Source organism: Diabrotica undecimpunctata, chromosome 3 (genome assembly GCF_040954645.1).
Source record: "Diabrotica undecimpunctata isolate CICGRU chromosome 3, icDiaUnde3, whole genome shotgun sequence".
In the NCBI taxonomy this organism is placed as follows: domain Eukaryota; kingdom Metazoa; phylum Arthropoda; class Insecta; order Coleoptera; family Chrysomelidae; genus Diabrotica; species Diabrotica undecimpunctata.
Window position 1 is genome coordinate 29,905,304 of NC_092805.1, and position 23,774 is coordinate 29,929,077.

The window sequence follows — 23,774 nt, forward strand, 5'->3', positions numbered from 1 at the left end:
GTGGAAGTTTTGTTGAATAAGTGTCTAACGGAAAAAAGAATAGTGGGAATCTGTGAGAAAACGCCGAAATAATAATTTTGCACAAGAAATGAGACACTACTAATATTGAAAACTACAGACCTATAAGTTTGTTGTCACACTTGAATTATTTTGCTAACATTTTGAATATTGCTAACAAGAATAATAACCAACCTCATAACACAAAAACTTGATTTATATCAACCGGTTGATCAGGCGGAATTTAGAAAAAGGTTTGGTACTAACGATCACTTACAAACCATCAGAACACTGGTAGAAAAAAATCACAGAATATAATGTGCCCCTGCATATGGCATTTATAACTTTTTAAGTTTTCTGTATAATTTAGTTAATACCGTTAATTTTATTATTTTAATACCGTTCTGCAAATATTTTTTTAATATACGGTACCTTTTACGTGGAGAATATCTACGATTATGGCAACAACCAACTGGTCTTGTTGGGTCCGTATAACGATCACACTGAACAAACAAACGTGGAGGAGCATTCTGTCTCCTAAAACAACAACCACGTCTTGGTGGTGATAAAGTACGAACAGTGATTCTTGGACACCGTTCAGCCATCCTCGGAATTGGAAATGGTGTTTCTTCTAAATAACCTGCCTTATGATACCTGTAATAGATATAGAAACGTTGAAATTGACTTAATTAAAAAAAATAGCGTATTTACTCATGTTTGCCTTTCTTATTCATGCCGTTTCTGTTTAAATAGTTTGCTACCTCTCTTGGAAGAGGAAACTCAAAGCAATGGTTTCTATCTTTACTAATATCTGGTAGACAACTACAAGATTTTGGTTTCTCTAATACACCTTGCTAAAACAATTTGTTATCTAAAAATATAGATCAATATTTTGTTAATTTTGTTTATTTACTTTTGCCTCTGCTGAAATCTCAATATCATTAGACTTGTGGCTCTTCTCTGAAGACACTGTTTTGTTTTTCATTTGTTTCTCATCGTCTGTGCATATACAACTGGGTAAAGATACTGCTTTATGGGGTCTGCATTCGGGGTTAGATGTAAAGTTTTCTAGGTCATTCAGGACAAAGCCATGGCATCTCTCGCAAAATAGATCACCCTGAAAAAACCTCGCTGAGCTGGTACTCAAGATATTACCGCAATTACCTAGATAAGAAATATGTTACTAAAAATTTGGAGGAATTATTAAATTAATGTCATAAGTCTGTCTTTACATGAAAAATGTTTTAAATTTGTGAATGTCATCTCCGTAAAATATCGTATATAGTTTAAGGTTTATTTAAGAATACGCATTTCAATATTTTTGAAAGCAAAAAAAAATAGGAAAACGGGAAACAGTCCTTAGAATACTCAAAGTTGTTCAAATTATTCGCGATATTACCTATAGTAGCGACATCTAGAACAAAAACTAAGGATTATTTGTTGTCAAATACAGGATACTAGACATAGCAAAATTTTAAAACAAGTTAAGATTTTACATTTGGCAGCTGTTAGTCAATTTAATAACACACGAAGATAATAAGAATAAAAACATTCTACCTTTAAATAATTCAAATATTTATTGTTGACTATTTGCTGCGTCCTCTGTCTGTTAATGCCTAAACTTCAGCTGCTCACTAACGCCATATTTTATCCCGAATGAATACATATTTAGCAAAAAGTGAAAGGTTGTGAAAGTATTGATTTATTTATTATTACGTTAGTTAGTTAATTAGGCAATTAAGAAAAATACCTTTCACTGAATTGTTTAAAGTTAGGATGAGATTAAGCAACTTACAACATCGGAAACAACATTTATGCCATACTTTAGTCATTACAATTTGATCTTCTGCTTTAAGAACTCCATAGCCGCAACGAGCACAAGTCATTTCTTCGTATAAAAAACTATGTCAAGAAGTTCATCAAATGTTATTGTTTTTCTACTTCAAATTTTGATGTTAGTAACTGACATAAGTTGAAAATCCCGCCTTGAACGTCAAAGTATTCTTAAAAGCGGCATCTTCTGGTGAACTTGGTGAATACACATTGACAGTGAATTTTGTCATAACCATGAAATAATAAAACAATCTGAACTAAAAGTACTCGTTTTCCTCAAAATACTGTGATTTATTGGTGTTTTTTGTGTTTCAAGTGACCTATATAAATGTTATTTAGGTAAGTTTGATACAGAATATCACATTTTATTTTATAAAATTGTCTTGGTGTGGGTGTTGTGAATCTGTTCTCCTACAACTGCAAGACAAGACCAAGTTATTTTTAGATTGTATTTACGTTAAATAGACACAATTTATTTACTCATTGTATTTTCAATGAAAACACCGACCAGAGGAATCAGTTTTCGTCGCGGAAGTTCCGCAAAAATATAATGAAAGTGTGCCTTAAGTTTTGTTTTTCCACAAGCTGGATAAATTAAACTTTATTTACATTACTAAATTATGTGGGTATCAACTTCACTCATCACATGTTTTTAAAGTGACCAAGTGCTAGGACAATTGCCTATTTTGGAGTGAATAATTAGGTAATATTTGTTTGCCACAAATTGAGCTTTTTTCTGATATGATGACTCATATTGACCTAAAAAATACATTTTCGCATCATAGTCACTGCAGCTCGTTAAATCTGAAAATTTATTGCCACTAAATCTTCGTTTATTGGAATTTATATTAGCAGCAAACTGAATGTTACACTGTTTACCTAATATTTCAGTTTTTACAGAAATTATCACATCTACACAGTTTTATTTTGAAATTGTAACATAGAATGTTTCCAGATATCCAGATAACATGTTTAGATCTTAATTTACATAATTATCATTCAATCTTATTTTAGTTGTGTTTAGATTTATTCATATTACTTACTAAAGAAATCAGCAGTTTTCGTGATTAATATAGTTAACACACAGACAGAAACTTTCCAGATATTTGCATAAAAACAATTTTATACTGTGGGAAAATTGAATTGAAAATCTTAAACCAATTTTACTATTGTTAAAATAGTTTGATAATTATATAAATATATATAATCATAAAGAGATATGCTAATCTGATATATTTAGAGAATGTGCTTTAAATAAGAAGTCTTCTTAGCATTTTCTTCAGTTGGGTGCCTTTATTCATCTATTAAAATTCCTATAGGTGCATAAAGCATCAAGAATGTGTCTCTAACTCAGGAGATGATGACAGCTATAAGTGTTATTTGTATCAGAGTTTGAGATTATTTTGACAATGTTTTTACCATTTCTATTATCTTTTTATGTTTTCCTTATTTCTCCTTTTTCTTGTTCTTCCTTTTTTATTAAATATCTTCTATGTGCTATAGTGCCTTCTCTTTTTTATGCAGCCTAATTATATTTTTGTAAAAGTTTTTGTTTATTAGGAAATGTTTATTTGCAATTATAAATTTTGATGTACATATATAGTAATAGCCAAAAAGAAATAGAAATAAGAAAATCATTAAGGATTGAAATGATCACGAAAGAAACAACAGAGACAAAGAATAGATATAGGGAGCAAAGACAAAAAGTAAAGAGAGTGCTGAGAGAAAAGAAGAGAAAACACATAGAAAATAAGCTAAAAGAAATAGAAGAGAATTACAGAAATAAAAAAATAAAAAACCTATATCAAGGTGCTAGAAATGAAAAAAAAGGTTTCCAACAAAAACCCATATTCGTCAAAAACAAAGCAGGAAATAATATAAGCGGGGAAACAGAAATTGCCGAAAGATGGAAAGAGTATTTTGATGAATTACTAAATGGCAATAATAAGTCAAACCAAAGAGAATACGTGGAAACAGAAGCAAGAATCGAACACTTAGAAGACATAGAAGATAATTCTCCCAGCAAAGAACAAATCGAGGAAATCATAAAAAATCTGAAAAACAACAAATCCCCTGGAAGCGATAACATAACAGCAGAGATGATGAAATATGGTGGAAAACTGCTAAATAATTGGATATACAAGATCATAAAGGAGATATGGATAAAAGAACGAATACCCGAAGATTGGAAGGAAGCCATTATTTGCCCATTACACAAAAAAGGAGACAAAACAGAATGCAGTAATTACAGAGGAGTAGCGTTACTAAATACCGTATATAAAATCCTATCAAAATCCATAAAAGATAAGCTAGAAAAAGAAGTTGAAAATATAATAGGCGAATACCAATGCGGATTTAGACGAGGGAGAAGCACAACGGACCAAGTATTCATAATCAGAGAATTACAAGCAGAAAGCTATGAACACAACTTACCAACGATAGCGCTATTCATCGACTTCCAGCAAGCATATGATAGAATAAAAAGAAAGGAATTAAAAGAGACCCTTGAGGAACTGGGAGTTAGCAGAAAGTTGCGTAACATGATACATCTTACTTTAGAGAATACAGAAAACAGAGTCAAAGTAAACAATCATGTATCGGACAAATTTATAGTAAACGAAGGATTAAGGCAGGGCGATCCTTTGTCATCATTACTCTTCAATTTATGCCTAGAAAAAATAATGCGAGAAGCGAAAATCAATAGAGAAGGACTCCTATATCATAAAAGACACCAAGTTTTGGCATTTGCGGATGATATAGTGTTGCTGGCAAGAGGAAAAAAAGAGCTGCAGGAGATAGTACAGAGAATAGTAAAAGCAGCAAAGAAAATGGGACTTTACATAAATGAAACTAAAACAAAATGTATGCAGTGGACAGATGATCAGTTCAGGGATGGACAAAAGTTTAAAGTAGAAGTAGAAGAAAGATTATCATACGAATTCGAAATGGTAGAAAGATTTACATACCTAGGTACAATAATATCACGCAAACCTAACATTAAAGAAGAAATACAAGCTAGAATAATGGCAGGCAATAGAAGTGTACATGCTCTTAGTGGAATGTTGAAAAGCAAGTTTTTATCAAGAAAGGCAAAAATACAGTTATACAAAACAACTATACAACCAATAGTAACGTACTGCAGTGAGACATGGACAATGACAAAAAATGAACAAAATTTACTGGAGATATGGGAAAGGAAAATCCTGAGGAAGATATATGGAGGAATAATAAGGGACGGTTTATGGATAAGAAGATCAAATGATGAGTTAAAGAAATTATATAATCAACCTAACATAATAGGAGTCATAAAGGCACAGAGACTAAGATGGCGAGGTCACCTAGAAAGGATGCCGAACACGAGGACTTCAAAAAGGGTAATGAACTACACTATAACTTTAAAAAAGAGAAAAGGAAGGCCAAAAAATAGATGGAATCAGGAGGTAGAAAAAGATATGGAAGAAATTGGACTACAAGGCCAGAAAAGAAAAATGAATAACAAGAAGGAATGGAGAAAAATCACATATCGAGCCAGAGAAGATCTCAGTACATAAAGAAAAGCGAAAATGAAGAAAGAACAAACTTTTTAAGCCATGGGCCTCTAAGGCCTTTAGTGCTATTGTATATATATATATAGTAATTTGATCCTTATTGGTTCTGGTATTATACTGTGTTACTTCATGGGACTTAAGGTACAAGAAGGTAACAAGATAACTTCAACCACTTGATACTGTCCCTGGTTTTACTCATTATACTCATTTGGTGCCACTATACTTTGCAGTCTACCGTCGCATTTCTGCTTGTGATCTACCAAGGGATGAGGTCTACCTGTGTGGCTAAACATCATAATCTTTTTTCAGAAGGGTTTGCACACAATAATGAAAGGCAATAAACTGTTTGTGGATAAAATGTTTATTGCAGAAGGGTTTGCGCAAATAACAACCCCTCTTTTCAAATAAAATGCCCTGGAAGATTTACAAAAATTTGTTAAGACTTGACTATCAATACAGAAGCATGAATTCATCAGAGGAGTGTACTGTGGCATTTCTTTGACAACATGGATGGCTTGACGAAGCAGGTGATGCTCATCCTTCATAATAATTAGGCCATATGAGTCCCCTATCATTTTACATTTCTTTTCCTTCAAATGTTTATTATTTGTTAACAAATATTTTTTTCTACAAGAGGTTTCTTGCATTTCATTATTTTGTGCAAATCCTTCAGGAATTTACAGATGGCGATTGGTAGACTGCACTCTATAGATAGAGCTGTATGCACAGGTAAACCACATCCTCTGGGTAGACTGCATGCTATAGTGGCACCACTCATTCTATATAGACTTTTTTATAGACTAGGTCAACTTAGGGGTTTTGGATACATTTTTTTAAATACATAGCTCTTTTTACTGTATTGAGGATATATCTAGAATCTCCTATGTACCTAGGATACAATGTGCAACGCAAGTTTATTGTACAAATAATTTATAATATAATAAAGACCCATTTTCAGTAACCATAGAAACTACTTTGTAAATGTGAATTTAGTATGAAGCTTGTTTGCACTACAATAGCACACATTTTTAATATGCCTGTTTTAAAAAATATTCATTAAATACAATGTTCATTTGTGTACTGTTTCTTGTAGTAAATACTATACTAGTTAAACATTACATTGTTTCAGCTTTCTAATATTGTGCTTTTATAGTGCTTGTAATATTCTTTTATTTATATCTATGTTTATGTTTGTATTTTATACAGGAATTTCTCTGTGCTCTATCTGCTTCTTCCCCAAAATCCTCTAACACTATTTTTGTTTTTATCATCCCACTTCTAAAGGGACATATGAAAGTTTCTAAGACTAATATTGGTGACATCCCACAAGCTTATCTAATATGTTTTAAACTTATTTATTTTATTTTTTGAATATCATTAATATAAAATTTAGAGTTTTTACATTTCTTTTTTTTATTCTATCCCTTTCCAATTTATACAAGGACACTTCCCAATTTCTCGTTAATGTTGTGGTATATTTTTTATTTTACCAATTTGATCACATATATCCTGTTTGTATAACAATTTGACCATTTGTTCTAAATTTAATTTACTTATCGTATTCACCTTAAAAACAGCTACTGGCAGAATTATCACCTATTTTTCTAAATAAACAAACATTTAAGGCATATTTTAAATTTTAATTAATAGTTTTTCCTACATTACTTTGTATTGTTTACTTTTTTGCCTTATTATGATTTAATTGTTGAGATCTTGTATTTCTTGAAGAATATAATACATATATGGTTGCAAGATTAAGGAGTAATACAACCTGTTAGGTATTTTTTGCAAAATAATTGAACAAGTGATTCAGTTAAAATAATCATTAGCACACACCTCTAGTAGTCATGATACTGTAAGTAAAATAAAACATCAAATAAATTGCAGCTGTAGCAGCTGCAATTTTTAGCAAATAGCAAAAAAGACAATAATCAATTTGATTAGTGCAATGTTTTCGCCCTTGCCATGGTCTTCGATTGTACGACCCTGTTTCATTATAACGCCTCACCTTGCGAATGATGCTGGAATGATGTATTCCTAACAGACCTGCAACATATCGCATTGAATATCCTTCATCTAGGAGAGTCGATGCTCGCACTGCCTCCTCCATTGACAAATGTCTTTGGCAATTCATTTTTTTATTTGATTTTTATGCAAGTCAACTTCCAAACATGCATGTGATAAAAAATATAACAATAAAAAGCTTGTTTCTCATAAGCACTTTGCTTTAATCGGCACTTTTTATGAAAAGTTTAACTCACTTTTAATCTAAAACGAATTTTAATACAAATTTATTGTTAAAACAAGACTATTATTAGTTTACATAACAACTGTCACTGTCAAACAAGGTCCATAGGCAACTTGTCGTACAGTAAATTATCAATAAATAAAGATTATTGAGAAAAAGTTGAGTGGTGTGTTAATTTTGTCCAGGAGCTTATTTTTAACAATAATGTTACACATAAAAAATTTTGTAACTTTCTATGGGTTTGTACCTAGATATTTAGTGGCTTGACTTATGTATACCTGGTATACATACCTGGAGATGATGGGTTTTTAAGTTCCAAAACGTTGTGATGTAGCTCGAAAGTGTTTTTTCATCAGGCAGTTTAATTCTCACAGTATCACCTATTTTGGACGGGAAAGAACTTTTTTCTGTGGTTCACATTTTTGTTTCTTGAAGTAAAAAATTATCTTTTGCAGCTGCTCGCCTTGAAGAAATTTGCTCGTGCTGTTCAGTCAGTCTTGAGATGAAGACATGCTTGGCTGCGGAACGGCGATTTCTTGAGATGTAGAAGTGCTACACTGCGAATCAGTCGGTGCATGAGATATAGGCGTGTTAGTTTGTAGATCTGTTCCAACCGAATTTTCTTGAAAAGTATTTAAATAGGCCTCTTACTGTTCCTCAGTTTCAATATTTTCAATTTCTCCGTTAAAGGAGAAATGATGACGCTAGTCACCTTTCTGGTTTAACGCCAAACATGGCTTCATATGGCGTATTCCTCGTGATAAGTTTTATTTTTGGCGAATTGAATAAACGGCAAACCTTCTGACCATTTATTTAAACCATTATCTTGCATCCACGCAGTTAATAACATATTCTGTATGTCCTGATTCACTCTTTCTACCGATCCTTGGGTTTGACCGTGACGAGGATTTCAGTCTTCTATTTTAACATCTTTCCACATAGTGCATAGCTCAGATATAACTCGATTACTGAACTCTACCATTATTCGAAAGTAACATGGCGGAAGCACCAGATGTTAAAAATAATTTAAGAAGATGATAAGCTATTTCTTCCGCTCTCTTGGTTTTCAATGGTCGTAGCTGAACAATGGTCTTAGTATACCATTATAAATTTGTAACCGCCATCTCTATGTGATTGCAAGTCTATTAAGTCGACTCGACATCTAAAGTTAAATTCGGAACTTATCATTGACTTCACAACAATACCTTTTTTCGAAGCATTATGTTTCACTTGACACTGTTTACACAAATTTAAATATAACATTACAACTTCATAAGTAATCATTTTTATTTAACTTGTAATTCTTTAGGCATTTGTGTTCATCCTCCTTGGCCAGGGCTTATATGAGTTTCGAAAAGTATATCAAACAACTCTTCATTTATAACACAATATAACGACACAATTAACTTTACGTCATTCAACGTCAAATAACCTTTAAAATGTCTAAATGTTTTAAACACGTGTAGTCCACAGACGTCCTGCAATTATTTTTAGCAAAATTCACTTCCACCACTATTTAAGAGTATCTTTCTTGAGGAAAATGGAAACAATTGTCTTCTCGTTTACTTTCAATTAGGACATGTAATTTTTGAAAACAACTGATCACGATTTACTGGAAACAACAAGAAATAAAACACTCGCCGAAGCTCATTTGCGTTTGTCGTCATACACCGGTGTTACTCCGAAACTATAACAAAATTTATAAATGTTCGATTTTTCACAATGGCATTTGTTGTTCGACAGTCACCGGTAAATGTCGACACACACGAATTTCGGACTTTCACAGTAACATATTCATAATGCGGAAAAAAGTGTTTGTACTCTCCGTAAATATGTCTTAACTTATTAATTGGATGTGTTTCCGTTCTGATTGGTTTTAACATCGTCACTAAGCAACAAAAGAGCTGCAGCCTGTTCTCAGCAACCTTACAATGTCGACGCGAAAAACCAGCGTTCATAATAGCCATATCCTGCCCATCGCTCGGAGTCAGATAATCTGAATCTGACCACCAGCGTTCATCTTGGACGTACCCTAAGTTTATAATTTTTGGGTCCGTATACACATATTACTTTTTGGGTATTATAGATAAATGATACAAATTTTAATAGAGATCATTTGTGACTAGTTCAATACCAGAGCTGGTAAATTGAGTAGACTAGATGTTAACGTCTTATATATTATGTCAATCTCTAATGTAAACAATGACTTTGACTCCTACGATATTGCATATTCTATATCTTAGTATATTGAGTATAATTTTAAAACATTGACTGAACCAGCAGCGAAGAGATAGTTACTTTCAGTAGAACTCATAAAATACCATGGAAGAACAAATTAACAAAAACAGATTACTTCAAAAACTTTCTACAGAACAAGAAATAATTTACACAGTGAGAAAATAAAACTGAAATATGTAGAATATAGCATGAGAAATAAGTCATAATAAAAGTTACTGAAACGCATTCTGTATGGAGGATCCAAAAATTGAGGATCTGGAATTTTTCAACACCCACCACCGCACTCTTCAAAGCAACAACAATTGTCAGTACCAAAATGATTGCCAACATACCACTACTGCACTACCAAGTGTCATTTTAGGACACCATGATGGGTTGTCTGTTATTAAGAACTTATTTGGCACAAAGCAATTTCTTTTATTTTTACCTATCAGCATTCGTCGACGCCTAAATTTTTTTAAAACGCAAGTTTTGTAATTACCTTGTTCTTGCTGAAAAAAGTGCTTCGATTATTATTAATTAATTATTAGCACTTCGAAGTGCTAAATTATTATTAATTAATTATTATTATTTAACTCTTCATGGAAAGTATTTTGAAAAGATAAACTCCATTTTTAGTCATAAATAGTAATTTTTACTGTTTTGACTAAATCCTAAGTTAACTAACTTAAATTAAACTAAAAATTATCTTGTATATATAATAATGAACTTTAATGGGTTGTGTCTGGTATATGTGTGTAAATATAATCTTCTTGTTTCAGATCAAATTCAATATCGAACCGATCATGGCAACATTTCCAAAGAACGGAAGTCAAATTACAAAATTTAACAAAGTATGCGCTAGTAGATGAAAAGTTGATCTAAAAAAATGTAGTTTGTTAAACACCTATCTGTTATTTTCATGAAATACGTAACAGAAACGTTAAGACTGTACAAAAAAAGAAAAAGATTGAACCCAACGTCCTATTAGAGACAAATAACATTAAGTAAATATATTTTTCTGGAATACTTCTAGAAATGGCGACTCAAGAGGACAAGAAGAAATTTTATTGCAGAGAATGGGCGTTTCAAAAGTTGGCGCACTGCTTGGACCAACGACCAGTGTCTAAGACGTGTGGGGCTCTACTTCTCGGAGGCCCTGGGTGTGGGAAAACGACATTTTGTTCCGAACTTTGCTGGCCGTCTCAAGGACCGGCTAGCAGGCAACAAAGGGCCTTAAATAGACGCCTACTATGTTACCACTTCCTTCAAGGTCACAACGAGAAGAGTTTATCGTTAAGCGAATTCGTACGATCTCTAGTAACTCAAATTCTGAATCATTCCACAGAAAGCCACAGGGAGCGCAGCATAAGACGTAGAATAGCCCAGGAAGCACAGAAAACTGACGAAGCTGGCAAGTCTCTGAGTCCCAAACTTGTTAAGAATATATCCTATGAGCAGAACCTATCGGATAATTGTAGTTTACCTCCTGAAAATCTATATAGTAATGTTTATTCGGAAAATCTGCTCTCGCCTTCGTTAGAATCTAAAAAATCTCATGAAACTCCACCTATACCGAGTCTACCTATAAATCCACGAACTGTCATCGCCGACGCGTATTTAGAGAAGCTAAAATCGGATCCTGAAATCCAGATAGCTCTTAGAGCCAAAAATATTGAGCTCAACCCAGACGACTGCCTTAAAAGAGCACTATTATTTCCCCTGCTCGAAATAGACCCTCCTAAAACGTCCCTATTTATTCTTATAGACTCTATAGACGAACATTCCTTTGTGTACTCAAATTCAACTCTTACGAGGTGTAAACCACGCGAAAGGTCGTCTCAGAGCAAGACGATCGCTGAATTGTTGGCCAACCATCACCATCTATTTCCTCAGTGGTTGTTGTTAGTGTGTACGGCTAGGAAACAATCTAAAAGTATCGCGAAAATGTTCACGGGTTTCAGGAAACTTAGTCTCGATGATTTACGAAAATCTCAGGTTGTTCGTGATGTTCAACAGTATATTTTAGCTCGACTAGACCAGGAGAATAGCCTTAGACAACACATTAGTCGAGACACTGCAGAAATGCTCAATCAACTACACATTAAAAGCAACGGTTGCTTTCTTTATCTAGAAAAAGTACTTGATGGCGTCTCCGATAGTTTTATTGTTCTAAGGGAAGTGAGGGAAATACCCGGTACGTTAAATGGACTTTATCTATGGCTGTGTCAGAGGCTATTTAACAGACGACAATTTGCAAAAGTTCAACCACTATTGAACGTCATTTTAGCGGCTAAGTGTGCATTGAACGACGCGCTTCTCTATGACATTATAAAAGTCTACAACCCTAAAGTAACTTCGGAAGATTTCAAAAAGAGGTATCATTTGTTGAGAAGAGTTGTTGTAGTATCAAAAGGAGGTACAATAAGATTATTCCACCATTCATTCGCCGAATGGCTATTAGATATCAAACATTGTACTCAAAAGTATTTATGTAACATTTTTCACGGGCATTGTATACTAGCGATGTACTACACCTTGCACGCTAAAGTCTTGAACAATCAAGAAATTTACGACTATGCCTTTCATTTGACGAGGATGGAGCAGTATTTATCGGAAAAACCTAATCAAAAGTGCCCCACTCTCATGTGTAAATTGACACAAGAAAAAAACAATGCAATCTCTCAGGGCGATAATAGTTTAGAAAAAACTTCTACTGAAATTTATTCAGACTTGAAAGCTTTACAAGAATTAACGAAAAATTACGAACGAGAGTTGAATCTTGATACCGATAATTTAGAAACGAGCTTCGTAGAAACTGAAGCGAGCCAAAATAACTTAGATGATTGTCAATTTAATTTAGACTTAAGTTTAAATAAACTAGAACAGAAATACGAAAATATAAACATTAAAAGCCCCGTTTCCGACAAAAATCCTATCTACGCCGAGATCAACAAGAGTAAAAAGGGCAAACACCATCCCAAAGGCAAAGATATGGCTCAAAGCATCGAGAATAACGCTCTTCAAAACGACTTGAGCTTGAGCACGTCTCAAGACGCGACTAAAAGTGCGTTAGATAATCACACATTGACGGTACTTTGGCTTATAAACAGCGGGTGCAACGTGGAAGAGTGTCTTTTAGAAGGTAACGAAATGGCAGGAGTAAATTTCGGAGCTTTTCTGCCCACCGATCAAAAAGTGTTAAAGCTACTACTGGAGGCCGGAGCTGTGGAACAGTCTGATGCAGATGGGTGTGACTATGAGAGCCAGGTGAGTAATAACTTTTCCATTTAAAAATTATGTTTTAATCTTGTAAGATTAGGTTTGAGTTTTATCAAAATTACTTATTTTATCCCTATACTCTTGTTTCCAAGATACTGGAGTCACTTCATGATGTACCTTGTATCAATAATCAGGATATGCGCCAGTCGCAAACTTTGTGCTCAATTTTTTATTTAACAAAATCTGAAAAAATGGAAAATTTTTGCTTTTTGCGACCATATTTTCGCCTATAATTCGAAAGGTATTTCTCGTATAAAAAAACTTAAGGTAACAGACTCGTTTTTCAATTTCACATATTTGACTAGCTGGAAATTAAAAATGTAATGTTTACTGTTTAAAAAATAGTAATAATTGTAGTAAAAATGGTAATAATTGTAGTAAAAATAGTAATAATATAAAGAAAGGCTCAAGTTTTAAAACGCACTTTGAAAAATTAAAATCGGTCAACTAACGGCGAACCTAACTTTTAAAGTTATAAACAATTTTTTCAAATTATAAACAAATTTAAAATAAAAATACATTATCCATACAAATGTAAGGAATTAATATATATATATATATATATATATATATATATATATATATATATATATATATATATATATATATATATATATATATATATATATATATATATATATATATATATATACTAAGGTACACTCGAAGAGTGGTGGGTTTTTCGGTCAAAGTGGAGAAATAAAAGACAAAGAAGGTGGCTACTTCATCTATTTATTGAAGAATCCATACATCCATAGAGAAGTTACAATAAAAGTGTGTTACCTTACAAAGACATGTAGCAGTCAATGATGTTAAAAATATGAAAAAGCTTACGAAACTGGACATTTAGAGTAAAGTTGTATAAATCAATTAATTGAAACTTGGTATAGTTTGCAATTTAACAAAATTAGCACAGCAAAAGAACATATGATAAACATACATGTATATAAAAAAGTTATTATAAAAACTTAAGTAAAAAACATTAAGGTTTATTTTAAAGTGTAAAGAACTAGAAAGATCATGAGAATGCACTTCCAACAATTTATTTAGACATGCGTGTCATTAGAATGGGAGATAACACCCTAACTACAAGTTGGTACAGGAAACCAATGGCCTCTAATAGGTTTCTCAACTACCACTCTTGTCATCCCTTTAAATGTAAATTAAACCTTATTAAAGCTTTAAGCTGCAGGCTAAATAGACTGACACATCCGATTAATCGAAGGGAATCCCTTCAATTACTTAATAATATTCTGATTGAGAATTCCTATCCATCCTCCCTTATTAATAAATACCTTTTCGTTCAAAGCTATGGTTCTTCTTTAAATGACATACCAAATGGTGACCAACTTAGAATAATATCAAATAATTCAATTAACAACACTGTTCTGCCTAATACTGTACTTGGGAATCCAACTACCCATTACTCATCGTTACCTTATTTTCCTCAAGTTACTGAGAAACTCGTTAAACTGTATAAACATAACAACGTACCGGTTAAAATTGCAATTAAGAATGCTAAGACTGTCAGGAATTTGTTTTCTAAAACTAAAACACCTCTGTCCCTTCTGGAACAAGTTAATGTAATATATCATATACCTTGTGCTGAGTGTGACTCATGTTACATCGGTCAGACAGGGAGATCACTGAGAGGGCGTCTTACGACACACCGCAGTGATATTAATTTATCTAAGCATATTTGTGCTCTTGCCCAACATGGTATTAACACTAAGCACGAAGTAAACTTTAATGAAGTTAAAATTCTTGGTACTGAACGCAATCTTGTTAAAAGACAGTTTTTAGAAATGTGTTCAATATTAAAACATCCAAATACCCTTAATAAGAGAACCGACATTAGTAATTTGAGCCAAATTTATCATGCATTAATTTCGCAGAATTAGGCCTGATATGTTGTTTACTTAAATTTTGTCCCACAATGGGTTTTTTCTTATCACATTTTCATATAATAAATTTAAATAAAAATAAAATAAAATAAATTATTCTTTCCTAAACTTAGATTTATCAACCTACATTTTATTAACTATTTGTCAATATCACTTTTACATAATTAAGTAATTGTTCCTTTTGATGAACTTGTTTGATAAAATTTTAAACTGAAATTGATTCATAGAATCTTTTTCATTACGGTCCCAAATGTTTTGAACCTTTGGACTGTGGAAGTTGTATTAATCTTCACCTGTTGGCTGGCTAACCAGTGACGTCATAATATTATAATATATGATATTTTGGATTTACTTCGCATGCTTTGTTCTTTGTTGACAAATCAATCACTGTAGGATAAATGGTGATCTTAACCACCTTTTCCTTTCATTGTTTGGTTTTTTAACGACAAGTTGTCAACCAAATTTATCACATTCTTTGAATATACCGCCCTATTATATAGAGGTTGGTAGTTTGCCTTGCTGTTTTTGTCATTTTGACCTCAAGGCCATTTCTATTCACGTTGTGTGCGTGGGTGTTAAACCTGTAAATTCATTTACCGGCGAGATTCAGTAAGCTTAAGACTGGTAACTTCATTTTATCTTTATTACTATATTAATCTTAAATAACTTATAATGTTACCTAAAGTTAAAATTAAAATCTAATTGATTAAATAAATTGTTGGAAGTGCATTCTCATGATCTTTCTAGTTCTTTACACTTTAAAATAAACCTTAATGTTTTTTACTTAATTCATATACATGTATGTTTATCACATGTTCTTTTGCTGTGCTAATTTTGTTAAATTGCAAACTATACCAAGTTTCAATTAATTGATTTATACAACTTTACTCTAAATATCCAGTTTCGTAAGCTTTTTCATATTTTTAACATCATTGACTGCTACATGTCTTTGTAAGGTAACACACTTTTATTGTAACTTCTCTATGGATGTTTGGTTTCATATTGTTCTTTTTAGATGAACTGATGATGCTTTCTGAGCAGAAAGCGAAACGTCTTCAATAAATAGATGAAGTAGCCACCTTCTTTGTCTTTTATTTCTCCATTTTGACCGAAAAACCCACCACTCTCCGAGTGTACCTTAGTTTATTTTGGATTGACGGTCGTACTCCTTTTCTCGATATATATATATATATATATATATATATATATATATATATATATATATATATATATGTATATGTATATGTTTGCGAAAGATTTCCGCGGTTAGTGCAATTAAACCTAGAGCTAAGATTAATACTAGAATTAATATTAAACTCAACAGTCTCCCGAGTTGAACCGCGTCGATTATCATTGCGCCGAGCTTTCGACATCCTCTTTGATGTCTTCTTCAGAGCTACCGAGGTCTCAGTCTTCCGAGCCCTCAGACACTACTACACTGATCACAAACCAATCCATTACCAATAAACCAATGCTAATTCGGCGGAAGTAGAGAAGCATGGCGGGAAAGTCCTCAACCTCGACACAGGGAGTCCCAATGGCTAATAGGGAATGTTCCTGCAGATATACTGAATAGGTGCGAACAACGCCTAGCCAAATAAGTATCCGCGAATCAACTGAGAACATCCATTAGGCAGCAGTAATGTCATTACTGAATTAAGGCTGTTAGAACGATCCCTAACAAGTTTGACATCAGACTTCCACAGGCAGCAGTCACATAAAGATTAAACCGGCTGTAATACTGCCGTGCAGAAAGCAATGAGAAAATACTGAATTTTTTACATTAAAACTGATTTTTTTACTTTTCGGGATGAGAATATTTCACTGTCCCTCATAAATATCGACAATGGTAACTATTTGTGTATTTTTATCAACCTGGTGCAAAAAATAACCCATCGTACAAAAAAAAAAGATGAGAATTTATGGCATGTACTTCATACATTAACAATACTTGACACTTATAGATTGTCCATGACATTTACTTCATTTTGCTGGTATACAAACTTCGCTACAAACTGAACTGACGAAATAATGAATATTCATCGGAATATGCATACTATATCCATGCACTTGATATTCATCCTGCCATAAAAGCACTTGCAGTAAGTACGCGCAATACACAAAGTCGAATATTGCTATCCATTCTGCCATTCTCGTCGATATTGTAATTATCTGCGATCGTCGAATCGAGTTGCTTTTATTAAAGTGCCGATATTCAAGAGAAGGAAAAAAATCGTCCTGTTCTCGTGTCTATGTCGAATTTATTTTCTAAATGTGAACTATACTTCCATACCGAAATATCGATACTTCTGTTACGTTCTTTATAAATATTAGACGAAAACTAACATACTATAATAATACTGGTATTATTCAGTTGTAAATTTTATTTTCATATTATGTTAATTTTAATTTGATAACCTGTACTTAATGAATTTCATTATTATTCAAATATTATTTCTGTTTAGTCCATCCGTCAAAGATTTGATCTCTAAAAACGAAACGAATAAGCTGAATTTTGCTGAGAATTTTGAATAAAAATGTTTATTAACAGTAAGTACTGATATATGAGTAATGGAACACAATTACTGACATGCCGTCTGTGAGACTACCCTAAATAAAAACATTTTTTTTGCATGTTTTTTGTGAAATTTTGTTAAATATATTTTAAACGTCTTAATTACATTCATTTGCAATAACATATTTTCAATAAATATCAAAAACCAACACAAAGTTATTGAAAAAAGATGTATTACTTTGGAAACCGAAAAATATAAACTAAGTGTAACACTTAAAAAGTTTACAGTAAAAAAAATTATTGTAAATTATTATTAACTAATGCAGATCTAGTGTTTCTTAGTGGATATAATAAAATGTATATAAAGTAAACGTATAGTATAAACGTAATAAACGAAGAATGAACGAAGAGCGAAAATGCATTAGATATAGAGGTGACAAACATGCGAATAAATAGTGCGATTCGAAACGCTCATAGAAAATATAAGGAAAAAGGAAAAAACAAGATGGATAAACTCACTCAAGCTACTAAAGATCTTATAAACAAAAGAAGAGAATTGAAAGACAAATACACAGATAATTTTATAACACTTAGACAGTTAAACAAAGATATCACAAAATCCATTCGAAAAGATGTCAGAAATTACAACACTGAATACATTACTCAAGTTATTGATAAAAATAAAAGTTTTAAAGTTCTTCGCCGACAAATAATCGAAGGATAGAAAAATATTTGTAAACTTATAAATAAAAAAGGAGAAACTACAACAAATAAGGAATATATTTTAAAAATTGCTCAAGATTTTTACTCAGAATTGTATAAGCGAGAAGAACTTCCAGATCCTGATCAAAATCAAATACCAAAAGTTCAAAATAGATCATCATAAAATGCTTCGAGCATTGGCTGACTGCCGCATTGACTACCGATATATCGCCTTGATTAAAAGTATTTAAGAAACTGGTACAGCCTGTGTCCGCCTTCATGAAGATACCAAGAAATTTAGAATAGAACGTGGAATTAGACAGGGTGAAACTATCTCCCCTAAATTGTTTACAGCTGTTCTTGAATATATGTCCAAGCAAATGGAACGAGAGGATAACATGGGAATTCATATAAATGGGGAAGATCTGAACCACCTAAGATTTGCCGCTGACATCGTTTTAATATCTGATAGAGTTGATAAAGCTACAAAAATGCTTCACACGCTCTATAAAGTTTCAAAAACAATTGGTCTTAAAATTAACACCTCAAAGACAAAATTTATGACCAACCTTGTAGTCAGCGGAAAAATTCTGATTGAGAGCCATAGCAGCGACCAAGTATGTAATAGCTTACAAATATCTAGGGCATGAGGTTCGCTTAGGCCGAGATAATCAGACAACTGAAATACAAAGAAGGATAGGTCTCACATGGGCTGCCTTTGGTAGATTGAATAACATTTTCAAGTCTATTATCCCAGTTTGTTTTAAAAGAAAGGTTTTTAACCAGTGCGTTTTACCGGTTCTTACATATGGTGCAGAAACACTGACTCTGACAAAAAGAACAATAGATAAAATAAGAGTTACACAACGCGCTATGGAAAGATCAATATTAGGTATTGCCATCAGAGATAAAGTACCAAACCTAGAAATAAGAAGATGAACAGGAGTCACAGATGCAGTTGAAAAAATAGCCATGGCTAATTGGGCGTGGGCCGGACATGTTGCCAGATTAACGGATGATAGATGGACCAGAAAGATTCTAGAATGGCGACCAAGGCAAGAGGCATATCGAAGCAGAGGACGACCACCGACTAGATTAACGGATGATATCAAGTGCATCACCACAAACTGCATGCAAGAAGCTCAAGATAGAAATAGGTGGAAAATTTTACGGGAGGCCTACGTTCAGCCGTGGACAAATATAGGCTAATTGATGATGATGATGATATGAAGTAAACACACACATGAAAAAGTAAATTAAACATAAGATAACAAATGTCAAAGTACATCATTTTCTTTAATTTTTACTCATCTGCGCGTCGAATACACACTCCTTTTTTGCACTGGAGGCATATAGGTTTTTTGCAATTATTACAAAGGTATTTAGTCATTCCTCTTTTTACCTGGGCAAATCGAGCATATTTTTCTTTTTCTAAGATATCGCCATTTACAAGATCTGACGCAGTTGTTTCTTGAATACCTACCTAATACCCTACGTATACAAATTTTTGTTTGTCTTGGAATATGGATTCCCCGTTTCCCGTCTTCGCATAAATGTGTTTCTACTAACTGTTTTGTCAATTGTTTTAGAAAATTAGATTTTTCCGATATTCTGTAGGATTGTCTCTGTATCCTGATGAACTATGTATGCCTTGCTGTCAGTGCCGGTTTAACACATTCTGCCGCCCGGTGCTGATAAGGATGCCACGCCCAGGATCAAAAATATTTCTTAACTTTATTTCAATTCAACAAAACATATTTTGAATACAAGTTTATTAAAATAAGGAAAACAATTATAACTTTTTTTGGTGTCAAACTTTAATAACAAAATATAAGAAAAAAAATTAAGGGCGAACTTACACTTTACCTACAAAGCGTTTTCTTTTGTTTAAAATGTTTTCATCAATAGCAATGGGCAACGGAATTTGCAAGATTTTTCCTATGGAAATTCGGAGTTCTCGTGACACCCGTGTGTTCTCGATTCTTCTAAAAAGTTGAGGTTTTACGAAGGAAAATGCAAAATCTTTGATAAACTGAACTCTAGATTTGTTTTCAGTATTTCTTGTGCATGTATATAAAATATATGAATTAACCGAAGAAATGTTCAGGAGCTGCAAAAAAATCTCCATCGGCCACAGAGTTCGTCTGCTTGTCGAAAAAGTAGCACATTTTTGGTCCAGACTATCAATCCCACCTTTATTGGAGTTATAAAAGGAAATTATTTCTTCTTTTCCAGTCTCAGCATCAGTAGCCTTTTTTCTATGCATGGAAGAAATCATTATAACTGCCTTATTCTTTTTTGGAACATAAGACAAAAGTGTTTTATTAGATGTAAATCCATATAAGGATGAGTTTTCAGCTCTATTTTTTGACGGCAGGAATTCAATAGGTATCTCCCTTTTATTCTTTTTTAGCGTTGTAACGTAAGTTAACTTTTTCTCTAATAATTTATCAACAACTTGAATGGAACTGAACCAGTTATCTGTAGTTATATTTCGATTCGAACCATAGATCGGTTTACATAACTGCAAAACAGCTTGAGTTGGAAATGATAATTGCTTTTCATCTATTGTTAGTTCTTGACCATCACTACCTCTTCCCGAATAAATATACGCGTTGAATAGATATGATGTACGAGCGTCACACAAGGCCATAATTTTGATACCATATTTATTAGGCTTATTGGGCATATATACACTCAGGTGCAAAAAAATCGATCCATGGGTATTATTGTCTGAAAAAAGAAAACGTTTAAAGACATTAGTTTTAAATCAGGTATATATGTAAAAGTGTATGTTAGATTAAAATAATTTTTACAGATTATCCAAAAAAATCATTTATTAATAGAGACATAGGTACGCCAAAACTCAAAAATACAAGAATATTCAAAACTTTCTGAAATTAAGGAAAACATTGATAATAAATCAATATCTAGTGTTTCCCCCTCGGGCCCTTATAACAGCCTGTACACGTCTAGGCATTGAGGTAATTAACCTCTGGATATCAAATTGATCCAATTGGTTCCATATGTCTTGAAGAGCCGCTGTAAGTTCAGCCAAGTTGTTTGGACGGGTTACTCGTACTCGAAGACGTCTTCCCATCATATCCCATAGATGTTCTATGGGATTCAGATCGGGACTGAAAGCTCATACGGCCAGTTCATACGGACAATTCCCACCTCCTCTATATATTGGTTGACGATTCTAGCAAGGTGAGGACGCGCGTTGTCGTCCATAAAAGTAAAATTAGGTCCAATGAAAGGAGCAAAAGGTACCACATGATGATCTAAAATACTTGTTATGTATCTTGCAGCAGTCATAGAACCTCTATCTACAATAACTAAATCAGTATGGGCTTCTGAACTGATACCAGCCCAAACCATAACGGAGCCCCCTTGATAACTTATTCTTTCCGCAATATTACATTGAAAATATCGCTCTCCGTGTCTTCTTCAAACCCTTTCTCGGCCGTCTGGTGACCTTAGACAAAATCTGGACTCATCTGAGAACAATACATTGCTCCAATCTGCATCACTCCAGTTTTCATGTTCTCTTGCAAAAGCAAGGCGAGCTCTGCGATGTGCTATGGATAGTATTGGAGATAGGGCTGGCCTTCTGGATAATAAATTACCTTCTACAAGTCGTCGACGAACTGTCCATCTGCTTACATCCACATTTCTCACTTCGCTCAAACGATTTGCCAGTTCAACTGAAGTTAGATGCCGATTTCTCAAACATGATGAGACCAGAAATCGATCATCTCTTTCGGATGTTACGCTTCTACGACCTGATCCTGGTCGTCTTGTGAAGTTACCGGTGTCGCTAAAACACCGAACTGTTCTTTGAACCGAAGATCGACTAACACCCAATATTTCAGCTGCTTAATATTGGCTACGACCATCTTGAACTAAAGTCACCGCCCTTGCAGCATCTGTCGGAGTTAGAGACATTTAGAAAGGATAATTAAATAAAAATATAACACGTTTTAAAAATAAAATCACTACACTAGTATGGTTGTTGAATTAAAAACAACATTCAATAAATATCTACTGACTTCAGACTCTTTTTGACAAAAACCTGAAATACCAATTTGTTTTAAGAAATATAAAAAGCAATATTAAAAATATTATTTTATTTCTCGTATACGAGGGTACACCTAAATTTACATACGTAATTTAATGTCTCTAAAATTATACAACTTCAAATAAATAAGAAATAAGGAATGGATCGATTTTTTTGCACCTGAGTGTATATAAGAAAAAAAATTAAGGGCGAACTTACACTTTACTTACACAGCGTTTTCTTTTGTTTAAAATATTTTCATCCATAACAATGGGCAACGGAATTTGCAAGATTTTTCCTATGGAAATTCGGAGTTCTCGTGACACCCGTGTGTTCTCGATTCTTCTAAAAATTTGAGGTTTTACGAAGGAAAATGCAAGATCTTTGATAAACTGAAATCTAGATTTGTTTTCAGTATTTTTTGTGCATGTATATAAAATATATGAATTAACCGAAGAAATGTTCAGGAGCTGCAAAAAAATCGCCATCGGCCACAGAGTTCGTCTGCTTGTCGAAAAAGTAGCACATTTTTGGTCCAGACTATCAACCCCACCTTTATTGGAGTTATAAAAGGAAATTATTTCTTCTTTTCCAGTCTCAGCATCAGTAGCCTTGTTTCTATGCATGGAAGAAATCATTATAACTGCCTTATTCTTTTTTGGAACATAAGACAAAAGTGTTTTATTAGATGTAAATCCATATAAGGATGAGTTTTCAGCTCTATTTTTTGACGGCAGGAATTCAATAGGTATCTCCCTTTTATTCTTTTTTAGCGTTCCAACGTAAGTTAACTTTTCCTCTAATAATTGATCAACAACTTGAATGGAACTGAACCAGTTATCTGTAGTTATATTTCGATTCGAACCATAGATCGGTTTACATAACTGCAAAACAGCTTGAGTTGGAAATGATAATTGCTTTTCATCTATTGTTAGTTCTTGACCATCACTACCTCTTCCCGAATAAATATACGCGTTGAATAGATATGATGTACGAGCGTCACACAAGGCCATAATTTTGATACCATATTTATTAGGCTTATTGGGCATATATACTTTAAATCTACATCTGCCTCGAAAGCCAATAAGCATTTCGTCAATACAAGCCAAATCATTCAAGCAGTAGTTTTCTTTAGAGTTTTCAACAATTCTACTGAAAATCCATGATATTGCTGCTGTCTTATCTGTCTTCTCTCTTTCTCTTCGACTATCAGCACAGTCGAATCTCAAACATGCCAACAAAACTTGAACCCTTTTTTGTGCAATTGTACACCGAAGAATGTCCCTCCCAGTTCCGTCTGTGGCATAAAGACTATCAAGATCTTCGTGGTTCGATTTAAAAATAGATGAAAAAAACAAAATGCCAAAGAATGCTTTTAGTTCTACCATGTCAACATCAACTAATCCAGTTTTTGGTTGGTCCTTGTATTTTATTCTTGAAAGTGCCAGTTTTTCATTTGTCCTTCTCA

General features: G+C 33.2%; 2 protein-coding genes across 3 annotated transcripts in view; one reads left to right on the plus strand and one right to left on the minus strand.

Moving 5' to 3' along the window:
- The window catches only part of LOC140436610 (uncharacterized), a 31,077-nt gene extending 29,059 nt beyond the window's left edge, over positions 1–2,018 (minus strand). Inside the window, exons 1-4 of the mRNA XM_072525575.1 lie at positions 1,793–2,018; positions 911–1,161; positions 709–851; positions 430–651 (exon numbers count right to left, since the gene is read on the minus strand). Of these exons, the coding sequence (XP_072381676.1) occupies positions 430–651; positions 709–851; positions 911–1,161; positions 1,793–1,883 (707 nt within the window). The 5' untranslated portion in view covers positions 1,884–2,018. The remainder of the gene's footprint in view (positions 1–429; positions 652–708; positions 852–910; positions 1,162–1,792) is intronic.
- Positions 2,019–2,026: 8 nt separating this feature from the next.
- Positions 2,027–23,774, plus strand: part of LOC140436609 (uncharacterized) — a 97,733-nt gene continuing 75,985 nt past the window's right edge. Inside the window, exons 1-2 of one of the 2 annotated variants that reach the window (XM_072525573.1) lie at positions 2,027–2,169; positions 10,626–13,113. In XM_072525573.1, coding sequence (XP_072381674.1) covers positions 10,882–13,113 — 2,232 coding nt within the window. In that variant the 5' untranslated portion in view covers positions 2,027–2,169; positions 10,626–10,881. Of the gene's footprint in view, positions 2,170–2,213; positions 2,534–10,625; positions 13,114–23,774 lie in introns of those variants that run through there. The other variant, XM_072525574.1, reaches the window with a different exon arrangement.